The sequence below is a fragment of the Tenrec ecaudatus genome, chromosome 6, assembly GCF_050624435.1.
Source record: "Tenrec ecaudatus isolate mTenEca1 chromosome 6, mTenEca1.hap1, whole genome shotgun sequence".
Classification (NCBI taxonomy): domain Eukaryota; kingdom Metazoa; phylum Chordata; class Mammalia; order Afrosoricida; family Tenrecidae; genus Tenrec; species Tenrec ecaudatus.
Window position 1 is genome coordinate 108976169 of NC_134535.1, and position 22871 is coordinate 108999039.

Genomic DNA, 22871 nt, shown 5'->3' on the forward strand with positions numbered 1-22871 from the left:
TAAAAACAAATGGTTTTTAGTTCAACTAAAATAAAAATGGTTATCATTAAAAGATTACTTGTATCTTTTCCGTCTTTTAAATTTTCATAATGAAAAACTCCATTTAGATAAGACAACTAAAATACACTTAAGTTGAACTTTAACAAAACTAGAAATAGGAAAAGATAATACTTTAATTTCCAATCATTAAATTAATTTGAAATGTTTTACCTTAGAATCGTAACTCTTAAGAATGGAGCTCTATTAATGTAACCGTATATTAACTCACTACTTTAAGGAATCTAATCTCACAAATACTAATGGCCAACTGAAGAATTGAAAAAAAAAGTTATTATTAGGCACTGAGAGGTTAACAGATAAGTGCTGACATCAACACAGAAATTGATAAACTCTATTTCCCAGTTTCTTTATTATTCCACCAGGCAGCCAAAATGTTGGCCATTTCCAGTCCAAAACCAAAGAGCGGATCGTTTCCTTGCAAAAACAAAACGAAACAAAAACACAATCTTATATGCAAGATACAATACACACTAATTTACAAGTTTTTATTTACACTACTTTATATACAATCTAGGCAGACACAGTTGAGTTTTGTGCTCGTATTGATCTCAGATGACTATGTGACCAGTATGATTTATGACCACATCTTGATTTTCAGAAAGTGGTAGTAGCATGGGATTATAATGATGGTAGGAAGGTAGGGGCTAGCAATTAGACATCACTGGTCAAGTAAGAGCATACAAGTATGTAAAGAAAAAGAGGGAGGGGCATTAAGTTCTGCTTGTTATAGCATCCAGGCCACTATGGTCTACTGGCTAACATTGAATATACATGGATGCCACTTCTATTACTATTTACAAAATGGGCTTACTACCAATTGAGTTATTAGGTAAGGCATTTAAGTTCCTTAGCTTAACATAAAAAGGCAACAGACATCTCAGCAAGCCACAAAACAAATTTTAGAAGACTGTTTTGAGATTGTTGAGATTTACCTTCCTTTTAAAATCTCTCAAATGGGCAATATAAAAGGAAGCAATTTTAAGCCCCTATTCCTAGCCTGCGCCATCATCCCCAAAGCCAATTTAGAAGTATCACAACACTTAAAACCTTGCCAAAGTATAGAGGCAAAATACTAAATAGTTTACTTCATAGCTTCATATCACCTCAGCCCCACTGTAGACTCCTGGGGCGGAAGTAAGCCCATATTTCCCATTATATTCACCTCTATACAAATCACTCTGAAGTTGCTTTCACATAGTGTCACAGCTAGTAACTACTCACAGTCTACTAGCACTGGCTCAGTGAATCTCTATTCAAAATAGTTTGAAGTAAGATTATGGAGGAAGATAAATTATCTTCTTTGTTCCCATAATACTCCATTATTTATATATACTTTTACATTGCAAGAAGAAATAAAAAAATCAAGAGTATGTTATATCTTCTACGAACATATTCCCAGCGTAAATGAAAAGTACATCTAAATCAATATTTAAAGGTCACCTTCACATTTAAAAAGCTATTAGTTGTTAAATTGGTTCTATTCGCTTAGTCAACTGGACAAAATTCTATTGATCCTATAGAAATAGTTTTAAAAAACAAAAGTGAGCATTTGTAACATTGGGGAGGTAGAAAACAAACCATGGTCAAACACTGTTATAGATACAAACAGACTTAAAGTTTCTATTTCCTAACTAGAATTTACCAGTTTAAAACAGCCTTTAAGTGTTTCTACTTATTAGCTTTAAACATCTTGAAATAATCCAAGTATCTTAAAGCACTTGTTTGAGTATATGATAATTCAATTGAAATAATCCATTACACTCCCCATAAGATTTCTCAGAGGATAAATTTGTAGTTGCATATTTTGAATATGCAGATCCATTCGGCCAACTTTGTTCATGGGCACTTATGTGACCAAAGTGCAAAGTTTGTCCAGTTAACTTCCAAAGTAAAATTACCATGACTGTTCAATCCCACACAGTAATCTTCAAAACTTGAAGGCTACGTATCCATCCCAAATATCCAACTTCCTTCCATGTAATTGCCTAACTCCAAACAAAATTTAAAATACACTTAAATTAAAACAAGACAAAACAAAACATAAAAACAAAAATCCTCCTAGCAGGAGTATTTCTGCTTAGTTCGCATTTTCCTGTCAGACTTGAAGTGTATAGATCAGTGTCCTAGAAGTTCTTTGTTTCGTCCTTGAACAGCTTCAACTGTCACAGGTACCAGCAGTCAGTACCATTCATCTAAAGACATGGCATCAAACTGCAACAAATACAAGGAATGAAATTGGAAAGGAAACAAGAATTGAATTTTTTCTTCTTCAGAAATTACAACTGTTGTACTAGCTATTCGTTTAAAACAAAATACAAAAGACCGCAAGAAAAACAGAATATTGGTTAGAACAATTTGGTGTGATGAAATTTCAAAAATAAAAACTAATACTTCAGATGATCATATTTAGCATATGAAAATATTACTTGAAACAAATTGTAGTAACATTGAGTCATTTCATCTATTCTAGGATTATATGGTGCTCGTTAATATTTCTGCTGCCAAACTATGCAGGGAGAGAATTTACTTGTAAGATAACCAAAAAGAAATACTTTCCAATATTTAATGCAAAAAGACAGACCATCAACATAGATGAACGTTTTTGACCCTCCCAAACTGGTATTTTTATATAACAGCCAAAAGTTATCTACACCAGTAAATGCCATTTCAAGTGTAAATGATTCATTTTACTTACAGTGCATCAATCTTAATGTTGACACTGAATGTCTAAACTGTTTACTAAAGTTGGTCACATTAAAGTACAACTTAATAGAAAAAATTATCATCGGTACTCTAGAGCATTTACACTGCTTATACTCAAAAGATGAAAACGGCCACAGAAGGTTGAATTTATAATAAATAACTCACATGTAACATCGATTAGTTTTACAAGAAAGGATGAAACTGACATCTTTATAGCTTTTTGTAGATTTAACAAATTTCTAGTCTACTACATACTGACAGCGGTAGGTATGTTTCTTTACATCATTCAGTCTATTTAAAAAGTAGATTGGTTGTTGAAAGGCATAATTTATAAAGCAAGATAACCAAATTAAGTAACAGAATTGTAACAAATATTGGCTTTTCAGAGTTTCTTTAAGAAAAGATCCATTAGGATTGGTCAAACATTTGAGAATAATTAAATCTCCTTATTACTCGGGCACTTTTAAAGCAGTAACCTCGGGCTTCATTTTGAAGTACTGGTTGAAACGAACAATTGCATACCTAGTGAGAAAAATGAACAAAAACATTAGTCAGAACTGAAAATTGAATCTCTCCTTTATTCTTCACTCTTCCAACTAAACTACTGTTTTTTAAGTTGTAAGATTTTAAAGGGCTTATGTTTAGTTTATTGCTCCACCTACTGGATACTTTTTCTAATACAGAGAACATTTAGATTTCTTGATAGCCCAAATAGGAGCCTGGGTGGCGTAGTGGTCAATAGGAGTCGATGCCAGTCAGTTTGATTTTTGAGTCACACCCCAGATATTTGCACACTTTATACATTTAACTGGCAAAATCAAGTGCAATGTTTCATATAAATTCTCAATGCTAATCCAAATTAATAAAGGCAAATGTAATGCATACTATATAATATTAGGACTTACCCAAGAAAATCAAATTCAATAGTAGAGTATTTGGCTTGAATCAAAGCCCACAATCCCCAAAAGAAGTGAGATGCCTAAATAAAAAATTAAAAAAACAGAATATGGGGTGGGGTGGGTAGAGGGAATAATTCAAGAGTCAGTATAAGGCAATTCTTTGCATATAAATATCAAAATTGTGAAAGATAACATTTTTTATCAACTCCATATATATTTTTTTCATTGCTTTTATTATATGCAATAAGTAAAATACAGAAAATATGTCAGTGTATGTTTATCTCGATGACTATATAACATTTGTGCCCACACCAGAAAAGAAAAATTATAATTAAATAAAATTAAAATACATACTTATGACCTTATATACAAGTTTTATATAAAAATTGATAGAAAAATATTTTATAACAATCGATTAACAATCTGTTCTATGTTGTTATCAAAAGTCTGTTTCTGTTGACATAAAAATATAAGCGAAACTGAAACTATAAATTCCAGAAAAATTAAATATATTTAAAGGTGACAATCAAGAGATGACATTCAGCTGAAAAACATTTTTTATTGACTTTATTCAGTATAAGCAACCACAACACAAAGGAAATAGCACTTTATTTAAGCTCTTTCACTAAAGAGAAAAACAAAATGTCGAAGTAGTTGAGAAATAAAAATCTCTATGGTGTGCTTTTCCATTTTTTACAGCTAAACAAGATTAAATTTTTACATTTGATAAGACTAATTAAATTTCACTTCTATGAAACACCATAATTAGAGAAAAGCATTCGTAAAGACAAGATTCTTATTTCAGCTAAATTCACTCTGATAAAATTTATTCAACAACTTAAAAATAAAACTTAAAAAGAAACCAAAATTTTTAGGTGAATCATGCAAGTGTAGCATTAAAAAATGATTCTAATTTGTACTATGAGGCATGGGAATTCAAGTCAGCCTTTATCACTAAGTCACTTTACAACCTTCAATAGTCATCAACTCTCAGTCTCATACATCGCTCAGTGCATGGAAGCAACATTTCGCCATTCTGTATTCCACATGATTCTTTTAAAGATTAATGAAAACAATGTTTCAAAAAAGCTTTATACACTAAAACATCGTAAACAAAGCCTATGTTGATATTACTATTGTACTTTGTTTAAATCTTCCTTTTAAAAACGTAATAAATATGCATATGAAGCTAAGTCAAAAAGTATTACTACTAAGGCTCCAAATCAAACATTTTCCAAACAGAGCAGGTGTAAACACTTCTGAGTGATCAGTGAAGATTGCAGACAAGTTCTATCAATAATACTTCAGTTTCATTAGTGTCTTCCAAAAAAACAACCAAAATAGGTACAATTAAACCAGAACCTTCTGAAAGAATCTGCTAGGCAAGTGGACTGCAAGACAGAGGAATCAGCTTCCACTGGATTCCCAAGGGGTAATATCTTTTTCTTAAAGGGCACAGGACCAGGGCCTTAATAAGACACAGGATTGTGATGCTTAATAGAAAGGCATCTTCAGAAAATTCAAAATTACCCTAAGGAGGGGCGGGGGGGCAGGAAAGTTGCACCAAAAGTCCTCCTCCTACTCAGGAAAGGAAGTGGGCTGCCCACAAACTCAGGGACAAGAGAACACTAAGTGATCCAAAATCAATGGTGAAGAGGGCGTAGGATGCCTGTTGGGGCTTGAGCAAGTGCAATATAGCTGAGAGGAATTACTAAAACACGAATGAAGGCTGAGCAAGAGAGTGGGACAAGAAGAAAGTCAAGGGAAACAGAGGAAAGAACTAGGAGGCAAAGGGCATTTATAGCGGTCTAAATACAGGTGTGTACATATGTAAATGTATTTATATGTAACCATAAGGAAATATATCTAAGTACATATATTTATATGTTAAGTATTAAGGAAGCAGATGGACATTGGGCCTCTACTCAAGTACAACCTCAATGCAAGAACACTTTGTTCTAATAACCCGGCATTCTGTGATGCTCATCTTCGCTGATATGATTGCTGAAGACAAAATGGGTGAATATGCAAATGTGGTGAAGAAAGCTGAGGGTGCCCAGCTATCAAAAGATATAGTGTGTGGAGTCTTAAAGGCATGAAGATAAACAAGCAGCCATCTAGCTGAGAAGCAACAAAGCCCACATGGAAGAAGCACACCAGCCTGTGTGATCACGAGGTGTCGATGGGATCAGGTATCAGACATCAAAGACCCAGAACAAAAAATCTTATCAATATAAATGAGAGGGAGTATGGAATGGAGACCCAAAGCCCATCTGTAGACAAGGGGACATTCCCTTACAGAAGAGTCACAAGGAAAAGATGAGCCAGTCAGGGTGCAGTATAGCACCCATGAAACATACAACTTTCCTCTAGCTCTTTAATGGCTCCTCCCCACCCACTATCATGACCCCAATTCTACCTTATAAATCTGGCTACAACAGAGCATGTACAGATAGATAACACCTACTGGTACAGATCAGAGCTTGAAACACACAGAATCCAGGACAGATAAGCCCCTCAGGACTAATAATGAGTAAAGCAATACCAGAAGGGTAAGGGGAAGGTGCGGGGGGAGGGGGAGAGGGAAAACCAATCACAACAATTGACACATAACCCCCTACCAGGGGGATGATCAACAAAAAAAAGTGGGTAAAGGGAGACATCAGTAGGTTTAAGATGTGAAAATAATAATAATTTATAAATTATCGAGAGTTCATGATGATGGAGGGTGGGGGAGCGGGGAAAATGACCTGATACCAAGGGCCCAAGTAGAAAGAAAATGTTTTGAAAATGATGATGGCTGGATGGATGGATGGGTTGTGATAAGAGTTATACGAGACCCCAATAAAATGATTTAAAAAATAATAAAATATCGGCATGAGAAAGGAAAATAATAACAATGTACAATCTATCAGGGTATGAGAGTGGGGGGAGAAGGGTCCTGGGGCAGGGAGGGGGAGCTGGAAGAGCTGATACCAAGGGCTCAATAGAAAGTAACTGTCTAGAAAAGAATGAGGGCAACATATGTACAAACATGCCCGATTCAATTGATGTATGGATTGTGACAGGAGTTGTACAAGCCCCCAATAAAACTATTTAAAATAATAATAAAATAAAATAACATTCCTTTGGGAGCGGGGAAAAAGAAAATGATGATGGCAACATATGTACAAATGTGCTTGTCACATGGATGGATAAATGGACTGTGATAAGATCTGTAAGAGCCCCCAATAAAATGATTTTTAAAAATCCCCCCTCACCACCCTCATAACAACAGAGCTGTTCATTTCTTGAAGGTATTAAGAGCTGTCCTATGAGGATCTGAGAAACCTTATCTCATGCACCCTACAGTCCTGATCTTGCTCCTGAAAGTCTGAATTCCTTTTGTCCTCCAAACGCCAAGAACATTTCAAAGCAACATGATTCGGGTCCCTTGAGGATGACAAACCTGCTGTAATGAAGTGATATAAATCATATATATCAAAAGAGCACTACACTCTATGAGAAAAAACTAGAAATAATGTTTTAATTTTGTTTAATGAAAGGTTTCTATGATTTTGAAGCAATACTTTTTTGCCTTAGTCTTGTTGCAATCAGACATAAGTTTAGACCAAAAAAATAAACTATTAGGAAAACAGCTAACTAAGCCTATGTGCCCAAGAAACGTAATGGTTTAAAAGAAATGACTCAAGTCAGAATGCAAAAATCATTATGTGACTTCAAGAATTTTAATTAACCCCTTGTCGTATTAGTTACATACGGGACTGCTAACCACCAGTCACTCCACAGGAGAAAGACGAGGTCTTTTCTCCACTAACAAGTGAGTATTGGGAAGTCACAAGGTTGAGTCTACACTGTCCTTTAGGGTCGCTATGGGTAAGAACAGACTTAGCCTTTAAAATCTTTAAATATAAGTAATAACAAAGACACCCAAAAACCAAACCCATGGCCATGAGTCAAGTCTGGCTCATTAGTTTCTGTGACTGCAGGTTACCTTTCTCACGTAAAGCAGCTGGTGTGTTTGAACCACTGACCTTTCAGTTACCATTCCAACACTTAGCTGATAATGCCAACAGAGCTCCTTGGTGACAAGCAACATTTAACAAATATCCAATACAATTTTAGTTATTATTATGTGCAATTAAAATGATAAAAAGTTTCAAATGGTATTCTTTCTACTGAAGAAAGTAGCTCAGACTAAGAATGAATTATGAAGTGAAATGACTTCCTAAATCAATGGTTCTAAAGTATGACCCATGTTTAACCTCTTGAGAGGTTCAAAAGGCCCAAAACTATTTCATAATAATACTATTATGTCATTTACCTTTTGCACTTATCTAGACAATTGCATTGATACAAAGGCAATAGTGGATAAAATAGTGGCAGCTGAAACGGTAAGTCAAAGCAATGGAACCAAAGCACTATAGTAATATCTGCAAAAGTCAAAATTTGTATAAGGCAGAAACCTGTCAGAAAAGGAAACCCCACATTTTTTCACTAGAACAAGTCATAGGAAGATGGTAAAACTGTACCATGTCAAAGAAGGGAAGCTTGCAATGCCCATCAAGTGTTAGCTCTCAAGGGTTCAGAGCAGTGCTATTCTGTAGCACATACTCAGAGTAACGCACAGTCTCACTAAAGATAAGGCATTAAACCTACCAATTTTATTAACTCTTGACCTTGCTGTTTTCATATTCTTTTGTTATAAATAATAAAACTTATTATTTTGTTATAAATAACAACTCTACACATAACACATATCTGCTGCATATCCCAAAGACTGTCTAAAAGTGACTAAACTGAGTGGAACTCAACACCCATAATGGAACACCATTTCAACCAAAAGTAACAACTGACATATGAATCAGATTTGGAATGCTTGACATTTTCCCAATCTAAAAAAAGAGACCATAACACTTCAACGAAAACATCTCACCATATTTATTGCCAGTGATAAAATTTGAGCTTTCAACCAAAAACTAGAATTTGCAAGATTCGTATTTGAGCCCATTAGTTTCAGTAGCTTCTTAATATATTTAAAATTTGGTTAATGATAATGGTGGTGGCATCAAAAAATGTGATTTTTAGTGCCATATGATGAAATATGATCACACTGGGAAATCTGGACTCAAAAAATTAAAAATGGCTAGTTTCATGCATTTATAACTCTGGCTAACAAGACTCAAAGTACAAGATAAGCCAATGGATTTAAATATATTCAAAATTAAAAAGTAAAATGGTATATTCAGATTGAAGATACAACTAAACTTTAATAAACTACCACTTGGTACAATACCAAAAAGGAATATACAATTATCTAAAAACAACAAGATACTATTGTCTTTTGCAACAACATAAATTTGTAAAACTTCATTTTCTTCACACATATTGACTAAAACTGTATGTTGTAGCAGATGAAGTAAGAAGCAGATATTAAAGTTGAACTATATTATGCCAGATATTAAAGAAATATGTAAAAGTACAAAATAATACCATTGTTCTTACTAAATTGTATTGTTGCAGTTGTTGTTATGGAAAAGTTATTTTTTCCACTTTAAACATGGGGATTTCATGTTAACATTAAAATAAGTTTATTAGAATTTTTAAAAATCTCTAGCTAGTATGCCAGGAAAAAGATGAGGCTTTCTACTCCAGTCAAGTTACAGTCTCAGTCACCCAAGGGACAGATCTACCCTGTCCTATAGGGTTACTCGCAGTCAAAATCAACTCACTAACAGTGAGTTTAGTTTATTTAGTTTGCATATTTTAATGCGTTTTATTTTGAATATGATAAACATTGATATAGTCCCAATACACAAAAGCTCATAGAGGTCTTCAAACATCTTTAAGGGTGCAATGGGAGTCCTGAGACCAAAACGTTTGAAAATCACCTGGCAAAATCATCTTGGAGTATTTTAAATAACATAAAACTATCTGTGGATGGTTTCTTCATCTCTTCTTCCATTAAATTGGAGCCCTGGTGGCACTGCTAAGTAAATGTTGAGCAACTAACCATAAGGTACACCTTTTACAAAACCACTCTGCAGGAGAAACTTGAAGCTATCTACTCCTGTAAAGGTTTACTGCCTCAGAAAGACTATAAAGGATAGCTTTGAGTCAGAATCAACTCCGCGGCATGGCGTGTAACAGAAAAGATTGTGAAATCATGATCTTCTGGGCCTACTATTAACATCAAAGATCAAAGCTCCTCTCAGCATTTTCACGGGGTTAGTTGACTGTGTTTCTCATTAATGAAATACTACAAATTAACTAAACAGTTCTACATTAAAGAAGCATAAATCCTCATACATATCTCCTTTTGGAAGATCTTATTTCACCCTTTTACTGGGTGAAACATTTCTAAACAACATACAAGTGTATGTAAAAGGATGTCTTGCAAGACATCCATTCATCACTTACATTCTCAAAAAGGCTAGAGAAGAATATTTAATGCTAAATAAAATCATAATGTGACTACATAACTTACTGCCACTATTTCTCTCAGATTTGGATATGGGTAGGTTCCTTTTTATCAAGAGGATTTTAATTTCCAGGCTACTCACCCTACTTGCAAAGAAATACTAAAAGCTTGAAGGTGGGAAAATAAAATAAGTAAACATTCACTCTATCTTCTGAAAAAGCTCTCTATAATCCCAAATTTTATTCAGAAAGAATCCTTTGCATAGCTGCAAAACACGCCTCATGGCTCAAAAACCTGGCAAGTACACTATTTAGTTTTATAAAACAAATACCTAGTATTCTATGACTTATTAACATTAACTATAAAAAAGAAAAATACTTTCTGATTTCTGTAGTATACTACTACCAAGTGAAGTCTGCTAATTTTTAGAAATTGGATCATGACCTGAAAAGGATGTATTAACCATTTATGAAAGAATATCTCTATGTTAACCATTCAGAGGACACTCTGATCTTATGCAGACCTCATTATTTTTAACCCTTATCAATGAATGTAGCTTTATAATGTATTATTTCTTTACTTGCTTCTTAAAGACAAATGATTATAGGAGATGATCCATAGAGGAATAAATAATGCTTACACTATGCATATTCCTTATATGTATATGAAACAAGAAGAATTTGCTAAGATATTAAGAGATACAAAGAGAACGGCAATCTACAGAGATCAAACAATGTATGAAAATTACATAAGCAAGGGACATCATTCACTATTCAGAAAACAAGAAGGTAAATACCTTAGAGCAAAAATGTGAGATAAGCAATGTGAGACAGGAGACAGAATTTGTATAGTTACTATTATTTAGATTTCATTTTGTAGGTTGTAAGGAGACAAAGTAGGAAATCATATCATGAGATTCTATTTATAAAGATCATATTATAATTTACAATATGAATTAAAGAGAAGCAAAGGCTAATAATGTAAGTAGGATGTTAAAGCTTAATCAAAGGTCACAAAATTAAGAATTGAACAGGAGGAGCTAGAATTGAGAACATTTTAGGAACCAGCAGTAACAGAACTTGGCAAAAGAAAAAAATACTAAGGTTGAAGATAGGAAATACATGAAAGGAAATTTCCTGATTTGATACTTTAATTAAACCGAGATAGTGAAATAAAGCTGTGGCCCCTCCCCCACCCATGCGGTGCCCCCACTCGCCAGGAGGCAGCTGCCCCCACCAGTGTCCAGTGCTCCCACCCTGTAGCAGTGGGGTTTTCTATACTGTCATCCAGCACCCCCTCCTCTTATGTAATCCAAATTACATAAGCAAGGAACATCATTCACTATTCAGGGCCCTCCCTTCATTTGCCCAGCACCTCCACCCACAGCAGTGAAGCTTATACTGTGGTAGACGGGCACCTCCACCAGGGGTAGTGGGGATTTTCCACTAGTGTCACTTGGAACCCCATCCCGTGGCAGTGGGGCCTTTCTGACCATTGTTTGGCACCCCTATGCACAGAGTTACATTTGCTGCCTGCAACCGACCCTCCCATATGTCCTGAGAGGTCTACAGGACCTGTCCTCCAAATAGAATCCTGGATGCCTAAGGAGAGTAAAACACTAACGGGATAAAGAAGTAGCCAGACTCACCAGGGAAGTTGGCTATGGGCAACCCACCGAAGCATTCCTACCAGTCTCAAAAAGAAAGCATCCAGGGGTCTTTGACTCCCTGGAAAAAGGCACTAAACTCCTCCAAAAGGACACGTAGACAGCAACCTCCCATAACCTCACAAAAAAAAACACAGGAGAAAACAAAACTCATTGTCAGAGGAAGTCCTGAATCTAGCAATGTGCACAAAACAAGCAGAAGTTGAGCTACCACACAAAGAAATCTTCAGAATGCTGTTTAGAGCCATAAAGGATATGAGGGAATCATTACAGAAAAAGGATGAAACAATAGAGGAGATAATGGCCATGCACCAAAGTGAAATACAAAAGATAAGGGATGAGATAACAAAATCAAATAACAAGCTAACAAGCTAGAAGAAGGTTATAAGAAGCTGAGAAGACTTCAACCAACTGGAAAGACAGTCAAACAAGATAATCAAAGAAGCCAAAGAAAACCTGAGAACAAAGTCGAATGCTATGAGGAAGAACAACATTAGAATAATTGGACTACCAGAACAAGACACCACAAAGAAGTCAACGGCAAAAATAGTGAGGGAATTCCTAGAGGAAAATTTCCCCAGCTTAATTAATGAGAATCAAGCAACCATCCAGGAAGCAGAGTGGACATCAACTTGACTAAATCCAAGGAAGAATTTGCCTAACCATATAATATTTAAATTATCCAACTTTGAGGAAAAGGAGAAAATCACGACAGCAACTAGGAGGAAAAGGCAGTCATATGCTCACACTTATTAGCAGACACCATGAAGAGGAGAGGGTGGAGTACCATGTTCCAAAGGTTGAAAGAAAGCAATGCAAACCCAAGAATTCTCTATCCAGCCAAATAATCAAGATAGACGGAGAAGTAAAAGATTTCCCAGACAAGGAAAAACTCATAGAATATGTTAAATGAAACCCAGCTCTATAAAAAATCCTCGCCGACCCAGTGTGGCCAGAACAACAACACTCACCGAGCACAAACAGCAGACCACCACATAGGGCAACACCAGCCAGAGGTCAACACACTGGAACAAGCCCCTAAGATACATGGACTCAATGGTAAAAAGAAGGCAAGAATGAACCACACACTCATTCACACAATACACTAATAAAAAGGGAGGTAGAAAAACACCCAACACGAAAGTACGAGATGACATCACAGAGTCCACTGAGGGACGTTATAACTCTGAAAATCAGTGAACTAAATTCACCCATTAAAAGAGAGACTAGTGAATTGGCTAAGAAAAAACAATACATCAAGCTGCTGCCTGCCTACAAGAGACACATCTAAAGTTTGCAGACAGAAATAGGCAGAAAAATCAAAGGCTGGAGAAAAATATACCAAGCAAATGGTAATTCAATAAAGGTGGGCGTTGTAATCCTAATCTCTGACACAGTTGCTCTCAAGGTGCAAGCCATAACAAGAGATAAGGAGAATCATTATATAATGCTCAAGGAATCAGCTGACCAAGAACCACAGACCCGTGAAATTCATCAAATGCTCCAAGAGATGAAAAAAGAAATCACAGGCTCAACAATCATAGCAGGTGACTTTAATACACTGCTCTCTCAGAAAGACAGATCACAGGGAAAGAAGCTTAACAAGGAAGCTACAGAACTACAATTAAGCAACTTGACTTGATTAGACATTTTCAGAGTTCTCAATACAAATTAAATCACATTCTTTTCAAGCCTACACGGCACATATTCGAAGAAAGACCACACGCTGGGATACAAGTCAAGCCTGTGTAAATTCAAGCTCATAGATGTCACTCAGACTTCCCTCTCGGACCACAATGTCATAAGCCTGGAAATTAAAAAAAAGGGGGGGGGGTGATTAAGAAAACAAGAGCAAACAATTGGAGGATGAATAACTTTACGGCAAAATGAGTGGGTATTGACCCAGATCAGAGACCAAATCAGCAAGTTTCTAGAAACCAATTGAAAATAAGAATATGATATACCAAAACCTTTGGGACACAGCAAAAGCAGTTACCAGTGGAAGTTTGATAGTGATAAATGCACACATGAAAGAAGAGGACAGACTTATGATTGATACACCGACAAAAACTTCCATCAATATGAGAGAGAGAGAGAGAGAGAGAGAGAGAGAGAAAGAGAGAGAGAACATCTCAAGGATGACTTTCCTGCTCACAGCAGCCAATGCACAGAAAGGACCATGGGACTGGCCCGACCATAAGTCACAAAGACCCCTGACTGAACTACAGGGTTCCAGGGGAGAGCACTGAAAACAGTGTGAAAAGTATACCCGTTCTGAGCCCATTCACACCAGAGCAAAACTTGAAGGGAGTGCAACAGAGCAGCAAGGGGAACAAAGCAATGAAGTACCCAAGGAATTCCAAAAAAAGACCACAGAATAGGTGGGCAGGGTGTGGCTTTTCACGAAATCTGATTGGAAAACATTCAGAAGGGTCAGCAGGCAGACCAGGAACTCTAAATAGGCTTTCCCCCCCTTTCTTCTTTTTCTTTCTTTCTTTCATGTCTATTCATATAGGATAGGCAGGATAACCAATCCCAAGAAGAAAACTGGGCCAACAGCTCCAGGGGGACACGAGAGAGGTGGTGGTGGGAGAAAGGGAGGGGTACCCAACAAACCCAGGGAGAAGTGAACAAGAGATCTAAAACTGATGACAAGAAGGCATAGAATGCTTGATGGGGGTTGATCAAGTGCAATGTCACCAAGAGAAAGTACTGAGAATCAAAAAGGTCAAATATTGGGGCAGGAGGAAAATAAAAAAAAAAAATAGAAGAAAGAACCAGGAGGCAAAAGACATTTTTAGAGGTCTAAATAACGACATGCACATATGTAAATACATTAATATATAACATAGAGATAAAGGTCTATGTACATACACTTAAATGTTAAGTATTAAGATAGCAGATGGGTACTGTGTCTCTACGCAAGTACTCCTTCAATGCAAGAACACTTTGTTCTAATAGCCTGGCATTTTGTGATGCTCACCTTACTGACCCAATCGCTGAAGTCAAAATGGGTGTGTAGGGGTGGTAATTACATAATATGGTGTCAACTTGAGACTATTAAAAGTGAAGGGGTGGAGTTTAGCCTGTCAATTAGGTTGCAGCTTGATGACCTCGTTTGGAGGCGCAACGGAGACAAATAGCTCACTGGAGGCCAGATATACTCACTCCCTGCTGAAAAGCTTGCTGAAAAACCACATGGAGCTATAGTGATAAAGCCAGTGGCCTAGAGCTGGAAGAGCCACATGGAGACCCGCTCTAGAACTGACATGCTTCCACCACTAAATCCGTAAGACTTTCCCACCCACTGACCTGTGACCTTCCTGCATTCGGCATCATTGCATGGCTGTATGAGTCTAAAGAGGAATTTATGGACTATAGCAACATATGGAGTAATATCAAACTTATGGACTTGACCTGGACTGGGCTGGGATGTTTTCTCAACATACAATTACTCTTTTAAATAAAGCTCTTTCTTACACACATATGAGTGTCTATATTTGTTTCTCTAGTCAACCCAAAGTAAAACAATAAGCAAGTGTGGTGAAGAAATCTGATGGTACCCAGTTATAAAAAGATACAGCATCTGGGGTCTGAAAGGCTTCAAGTTAAACAAGTAGTCACCTAGCAGGGAAGCAACAAAGCCCACATGGAAGAAGCACAAAAGCCAGTGTGATCACGAGGTGCTGACCAGGCATCAGAACCCAAAACAAAAAAATATAGATGCAAATGATGGGAGTCGGAGTGGATATCCAAAACCCATTTGTAGATAATTAGACATTCCTGCCAAGAAGGGTCACAAGGAAGGAGCAAGACAGCAAGGGTGTAGCACAGCACCAACAGAACACACAACATTCCTCTAGTTTTTTAGTGCTCCCCCCGCCAATCCCTTCCACTATCATGACCCTAGTTTTACCTACAAATCTGACTAGATTAGAGCATGTACACTGGTACAGATAAGGGCTCTCAACACACAGAATCCAGGACAGAGAAACCCCTCAGGAACAGCAATGGGAGTAGTGATACCATGAGGGTAGGGGTGAAGGTCAAGGGGAGGAGGAGAAAGGGGGAACCAACTATAATGATAGACGTATACCCCCACAACTGCCAGGGGGATGAACAGCAGAAACCTGAGCGGCCAGGAAAGACAGTGGACTGTGAATGATATGAAACTAATATTCATTTATCAGGGATCCTTGAGGGTGGGAGTAGGGAGGGGGGAGGGAAAAAGGAGGAGCTAATACCAAGGGCTGAAGCAGAAAGAAAATATTTGAAAATGATGGCAACATATGCACAAATGTTTGATACAAATGATGTATGGATTGTTATGAGAGCTTTAAGAGCCCTCAAGAAAATGATTTGTTAAATATATATATATATACATATATACATATATAGAGAGAGATAGAGAGAGAAAATCAGGTAGAGAAAAAGGTATATGGTTAGACATATTGTAGTTAGATACAAATAGGCCACCCACTAGAAGTCAGAATGAGAACTGATTTGAAGTTCAAAGGTGGATAAATACACAAATTGGAATTATTAACAGAAAGGCAATTAAAGCCACAGAGCCAGATTACCTAAACTGAAGTGTATATAAATCGTAAAGAAAGGAGCCCAAACACAACACTAAGAGAAGCGATGACAGTAGGGAGGAGATAAAGAAACAGCTATGTTAGGAGATTAAGCAGGAAAGGAAAAACAGTAGAAGGACCAAGGGGAAGTGGTATAAAAGAGTTCAGAGAAGAAAAAATTCAAGAATCAGTAGCAATTATAGCTAGAAATATATAAGTAAATTATATATAAAAATAGTAAAGTTTTCATATGAATTGGTAACATCAAATGGGAGGCAGTATGAGTGTTCTTGCAAGTTTCTGCCATATTCTTTCTATGCTGAAATCGAAGCCCAGACCCAAGAACTCAGCATAGAAGAGAAGAAAGATGAGGGCAAGAAAGTCACAGAACAGAAGTTAAGTCAAAAAAAGAATTCAGACAAAAATTTGGCTTATTTAATGAAGGATTTCTACTGGCAATGAGGAAAAACTAGGAATTGGTATCAGAACTTCAGAACACATCATGACTCCTTACATCATGACTCCTTACATCATGACTCCTTAAACGGGAAATAAATATTACTAAAACAGCACTAACGCTTTCTTATAATTTTTCCTTCAGATCTTCTACTGAATTTTAAAATTTCATTGAGTATTAAATGTGCTATGTTTCATGGAATTAACTTGGTAGTTCTCTTCCAACTCTAAAAATCTGTTGTGTATTTTAAATTAAAAGGGGTGCTGAATTTTATTAGAGGGGGAAATTATCAAAATAAAACTACTTTTTACATCTTATTTGACTTTCTAAATTATAAGCAGCTTGATGAAATGCAACATGTCTTACTTCTTTCTTTAATCCTCTAATCTGTACGACCTAAATCAAGGGTTCTGGTGATACTGTCAGATAAGCACAGGACTGCTAACTGAAGATTCAGTAGTTCAAAGCAACCTGTTGCTCCATGGGAGAAATACCAGGCTACCTACTCGCAAAAAGGATTAATAGCCTTAGAAACCCTATACAGGGATTGGGCAGTTGGTAGAGCTGATTGACAATAATTGTGATTAAAAAACCAGCAGTTTCCAATGCCATGTAGAAAACCAACAACAATATCCAAAACCTGTGTTAAACATCATCAAAGGTTTCAAAGAAACCCACGTTAGTTCTCTAATAGTAAACAATGATATTACTAAGAAAATGTAAGTGGAGCTATTGTGAAAATGAAGAGAAATGTAAAACCTTAGGAATATTAGAAATTAAATGGGTACATGAAAAAAAAGACAAACTACAAAAACAGTAATATTCTGCACATTAAGACAGAAATAGACTAAAAGGGTTTAAGTTGATCCTGAAGTCTACTTAAGTGGTCTGGTGAGGTAGGAAAAAAAATCCTATATTCTCTCCTTTAAGATCAAACTTAAATAAATAGAAAAAGCACACATTCCAGGGAGCAGGTGAAGACCATGCCATTAATTTAGCCAATAGTTGTACTGAAAACAGATGTCAGACCAGCAGGCAAAACTACATTTCAGTACATCTTTTCACTTGAGCTGTATTTTGAATGGCTCTGAAAAAGCACTGTTTTTAAGACTATGAAACCGCACACACATGAGGATTTGTAAAGATAACAGAGTAAGTCTACCATGGCAATTGTACATAATCACATTAAAACAAAAATGTAGCTATAGTAAGGCTAGTAGTTATTAGAACCTAGCATCCAAGACACAGCTAAGAAACATTTGTCTAATATTTTACCTGAAAGCAAAAATCCCAGTTTAAGTGATCATGTCAATCTCACAAGATAACTTAATGTTTTCAAAATTATATGCATGTAAAAAGCGGGTCTTAAGAATAAGCATCAAAAAAATAATAAATAAAATTTTAAACTAATGTAAGCATAAAAATCTCAAAGAGTCTTAAAATAACTGCTTGTAGGGGAAAAAAGGCAAAATATATCAATGCACTGGCAGAGCTATGAAAATAATAATAATAATACCACTGGTTTTTCAACCTCTGGTTATCATAGCATTAAGATGAGGTAAGTAAATAAGCTGTGGAATACCTCATTTCCCTTAAATCTGGGCTTGGCTATATGCTTTCCAGAGTGGAAAAAAAAGAGAAAAGAACATTTTCAAAAGTACTTCCAACGTGAACTTTAACCCGAACTAGAATCCAGTCATTAAACAAATTATTAGTAAGGACCTTACCAATGTGGCTAGGCACTGTTCTAGAGGATACAGTACTAAGACTGACAAAATTTGGTCTTCAGGTATCTTATATACGAATGGGAGTTGTAGATCATGGTGGTGTTTTCTTTCCCCCAATTCACTATTTTTTAAATCATTATCTTCACAGAGATTCAAAAAATTTTACACGGGACATTACTATTTTAAAGATGATAAATTTTAGAAATGTTTAAATTATACTTAAGAATTTTTTGATCAGTTCTTGATATTTAAAACAGAATTGACTCGTTGAAGAAATGAGTTTAGGTTTTGGAAACTTACCAATGCAAATTGATTGACTTGAATGAAAAGAACTTCTACTTCTTTTTCAGTTACTTCAGTTCCAAAGCCTTTATATTCTTTGTAGGCTTCAAGGTAAGAGCGCAGCCACTGTCCCTGTAGTTCTCTATCTGGATAGAGACTATAATCTACATCACTCACACCTAAAGTGGAAGAAAAATACTATTAGGAATATAAAAATTCTCTACTACATTCCTTAACAATTTTTGCTATCTTTTTATAATTATTATAAAATGCTTCCACTTTTGCTAAAACACTGGATAATGCTAAGTAGGTAACATTAATTAAAATGATTCAAACATTATTGTATATTGCAGTTTAAATTGTAATAAACCAATGATCACTGTTTCCATTTTACTTCAAAGCATGAACCACATGCATGAGAAGCCCCAAACGTGCATTTTACTAAGGACCCTGAGCAGAGAATTCTTAAGCACAGCTTAAGCTCGGCCCAGAACTATGGCTCTGAACCTTTCATTGTGACCCAGGGTAAAGGCATTTTGTGCGGAGACACACACCCCTGATGGTAAGTTGCACAAAGTAAAAACTCATTTGCTGCTGATATTCTCTCTCCATTCTCTGAAAACCTATTTTAAAAGATGGTCACTATTCTGCAAATTTGACTTTAACTTCTAGCCTGCAGTTTTAGTGGGATCCTCTCTTCTCTTATAGACACACATCCAAAGTCCACCTAACCTTGAAGTTCTTAGCTAATTTTTTTCCAGCCCAAATAAGGTAGGTAGATTTTCCCTTCTCATGTCCACAGCAGTAGTAGTAGTAGAATCTGCACCATGTGAGTCCTCTCAGGTGAAGTGATGTGAAAATTCATATGAACTGGTTGTGTGAATATAGCAATGGAGTAGTGGTGTAGTGGTTACACAATGGTTTGTAATCTGTAAGGTCAGCAGTTCAAAACCAAAGGACTCTCCATGGAAGAGAGATGAGGTTTTCTACGCCTGTGACGAGTTAGTCTTGGAAGATCACAGTGGGAGTTCTATTCCATTCTATCCTAGAGTGTCCTGCACGGTTGCCATGGTTGGACTCCCCTTGACTCAGTGAGTTTAGGGTTTACAGGGCAAACTTGCTAAGTGGAAACTTACATTTTCTCATCTCCTTTCTCATCTGGCAGCCAAAGGTATATTAAAATATACGGATACATCAGTGCACACAAACAAAATTCAGCAATGGAATTACCTACTTGGTATAAGCAATCCAGAGCAAGTGTTAATCTTTAACTTCAGAGCATGTCATGTTTCAAAGTACAGAATCGCAAATGAACTTTAAATTCCACTTACTTAAAAAAACTTAACACTTGTATACTTGACAGTCATTACAGATTAAATTCCAATACATAAAAAACTTAAAACTGTTATGCTAGACCAGGGGTGTCAAACTGGCAGCCCGTGGGCCACATGTGGACCCAGAGATAATTTTTTGTGGTCCACGATACTCTGAAATATACTGAAAATAGAAAAAATTGTTATGAAGAAAATAGTGCTTAGGGGAACCATACACACAATTCCCTCGTTAACCCTTTATTGAAAACGAGTATACATGTGGCCCAGTGCCTTTCCTGGGGGACTGTGGATGTGCATAAACGCGCTGACTCGGTGCCGGCAACATTTGGAAGCGATATGTCTGCCACTCTCAGTGTGACGTAAACAGATCCCAACAGTGAAAACGTTAAAAAGAACTCTAGGTTGTGCTGTTATGAATCATACCTAGTGGTAGCACTAGTTAACATTTTTAGAGGGAAGACACCTGCCCAATATTTTGTGTTTCTCATTAGTTACTTTGTTATCTTTTCTGGTCACAACATAAGAGGTAAGCGAAAACTAGTAGGAAGAAAGCACTGGCAAGTTTCAGATCAGAAAGAGTAATTTTAGTTTTATAACTATATTAAATGAAATATAAGTCTAAATGAAAGCAATTATACAGTGTTTTAATTATCCTATCCATATTCCTGAATCCTCACTTCAAAATATAACAAAATTTGTAAACGTGCTGTGGCCCACGTGAATCTCGCCTGCTGCACCAATGGCCTGCATTTTCATAGCGTTTGACACCCCTGTGCTAGTCGGATTCATTTCAAACAACTTTTCAGTTATTCATAACCAAAACAAAATAAAACCTTGAACTCTTTTAGGAGCCCAATATTCCCAGAGCCCAGGTTCGCAATGGAAACACTTTCACAAATTTTTACTGGCCCTGGGTAAATTACTTTCCCTGTGCATAAATTAGGAACACACTGAATGTTGTTGGCGTAGTGGGTCACCAGAAGGCGTGCGGTTTGAAGCCACCAGCAGCTCTGTTGGAGAAAGATGGGGCTTTCCGCCCTGTGGGGATGTGCCGCCCTAGCAACCTCCAAGAGCGGCTCTACTCTGTCCTGAAGGAGCCCCTCAGAATGCTCAGCGACAGCACACAGCGCACAGCGCATGCGATTCTTGAAAAGAATAAATGAAATGACATTTTACAGAGCACTTGAAACTGACATGTCTCAACAGAAGAAGCCACTAGCATGATTCTCTGGTCCATTTTATTTGACGGCTATTAAGAGAGAAATTTTAGTTACCGGCAACTTTTTCTTTCCTTGAGTTCTAAACCAAAACAAAGAATGGGAAAAGGTGTCTTCTGTTTCCAGCTGATGATCATCTTTAAATAACAAATGTCCTTAGAATATTAACTCCAAGTTAAATCTTGTATTTTACCTGCAAATTCATTGAAATGATTCCCAATATCATATGCCAGGTAGTTATATCCAGAATATTCATAATCAATGAACTGTACATCACCTATGTGAGACACAAAAGCAAAGACATAAGCAATCACACATAATATCGCAAAATCCCTATACTATTTGTAATTAAATAGCTCCCAATACACTGTCTCATTGTTCGTGCTTGGGCTACATGCACTTCTGAGGCAAAAAGGATAAGGCTGTGAATTTTATGGCGATGAGCTTTACAATATTCAAATTGTGCATATTGGTCAACAGCTTCTTTATAAACCTCAGTGCCCATGACCATCAAAGAAAACCCAAGTATGTCATTCTCAAACTGCAAGCAGAATATGTTTTCACCACATGGGGGCAACAGTTACTTAAAATTTCAAAGGTAACTAGAAATGAAAACTCTTTGGAAAAAGTTAGTACATACTTGCATTTAAACAAAGAATTTACCTATGATAATCCAAGAGTGAACTAACAAACTTATCTATATGTGGAAATCAAATATAAAGTGCGAGAAGCTTAAAAATACTTATATTTAAACTCTGATTCTTCAAAAACCTCAATTATGTACCTTGCAGTTAGGCTACAAGAACATTACTGACCAACTTCTATCAATATTTTAAATGCTGAGATGTTAGCTGCTTTCACACTCATCTTTTCCTGAAGTGCTATGAACTAACATTTCCAATAGCATACTTGGACAGTATTACGGTGCCTAGTGTAACTCTATCTTTCTAACAAACAAAGGTATGGTTTCTAATGTTTTTAATTTGAGAAAATTTTATACTAATGAAATTGATTCCTACTCTAGGCTACATATGTGTTTAATTATAATTCTCTAAAGACAATCTTATTTCTCCTGCCCAAGGATTATAGCCTACACTTTTTCTTCTTTCTAGGTGCTATCTAGCAGGCTCTGATCATGCTATTTGTTGTTAGGTGCTATCGAGTCGGTTATAACACATAGCAACCCTATGCGCAACAGAACAGAAACGCTGCACAGTTCTATGTCATCCGGATTCATAACCACTACACAGAACAGAACACTGCCTACAGGAGCAAGTCTCAGAATCACTACTATGTTTGAGCCCGTTGTTGCAGCGACCATGTCAATCTATGCATGTCTACTTAGGAACTTTCATTTTCTATGCAGATTAGAGAGGAATCCACTTGACAACCACATGGGTCCCTTTTTTTAAGAAGAAAAAGAATGAGGTAAAAATGAAGTTCAGTTTGTTTTTTAAGGTACATGAGTTACTTGACTACACAGGTAATCACCAATTTACAGGGGCACAGATGATTTATAATTAACAGCTGC

The 22871-nt window shown here is 36.4% G+C and overlaps 1 protein-coding gene across 2 annotated transcripts in view; it reads right to left on the minus strand.

Annotated features, from left to right (window-relative positions):
* Nucleotides 1-381: 381 nt before the first annotated feature.
* ETNK1 (ethanolamine kinase 1) overlaps nt 382-22871 on the minus strand; it is a 69409-nt gene continuing 46919 nt past the window's right edge. The window contains exons 5-9 of one of the 2 annotated variants that reach the window (XM_075551994.1): nt 21534-21617; nt 18808-18968; nt 3669-3742; nt 3217-3285; nt 382-2271 (exon numbers count right to left, since the gene is read on the minus strand). In XM_075551994.1, the coding sequence (XP_075408109.1) occupies nt 2253-2271; nt 3217-3285; nt 3669-3742; nt 18808-18968; nt 21534-21617 (407 nt within the window). In that variant the 3' untranslated portion in view covers nt 382-2252. Of the gene's footprint in view, nt 3286-3668; nt 3743-18807; nt 18969-21533; nt 21618-22871 lie in introns of both variants that reach the window. The other variant, XM_075551996.1, reaches the window with a different exon arrangement.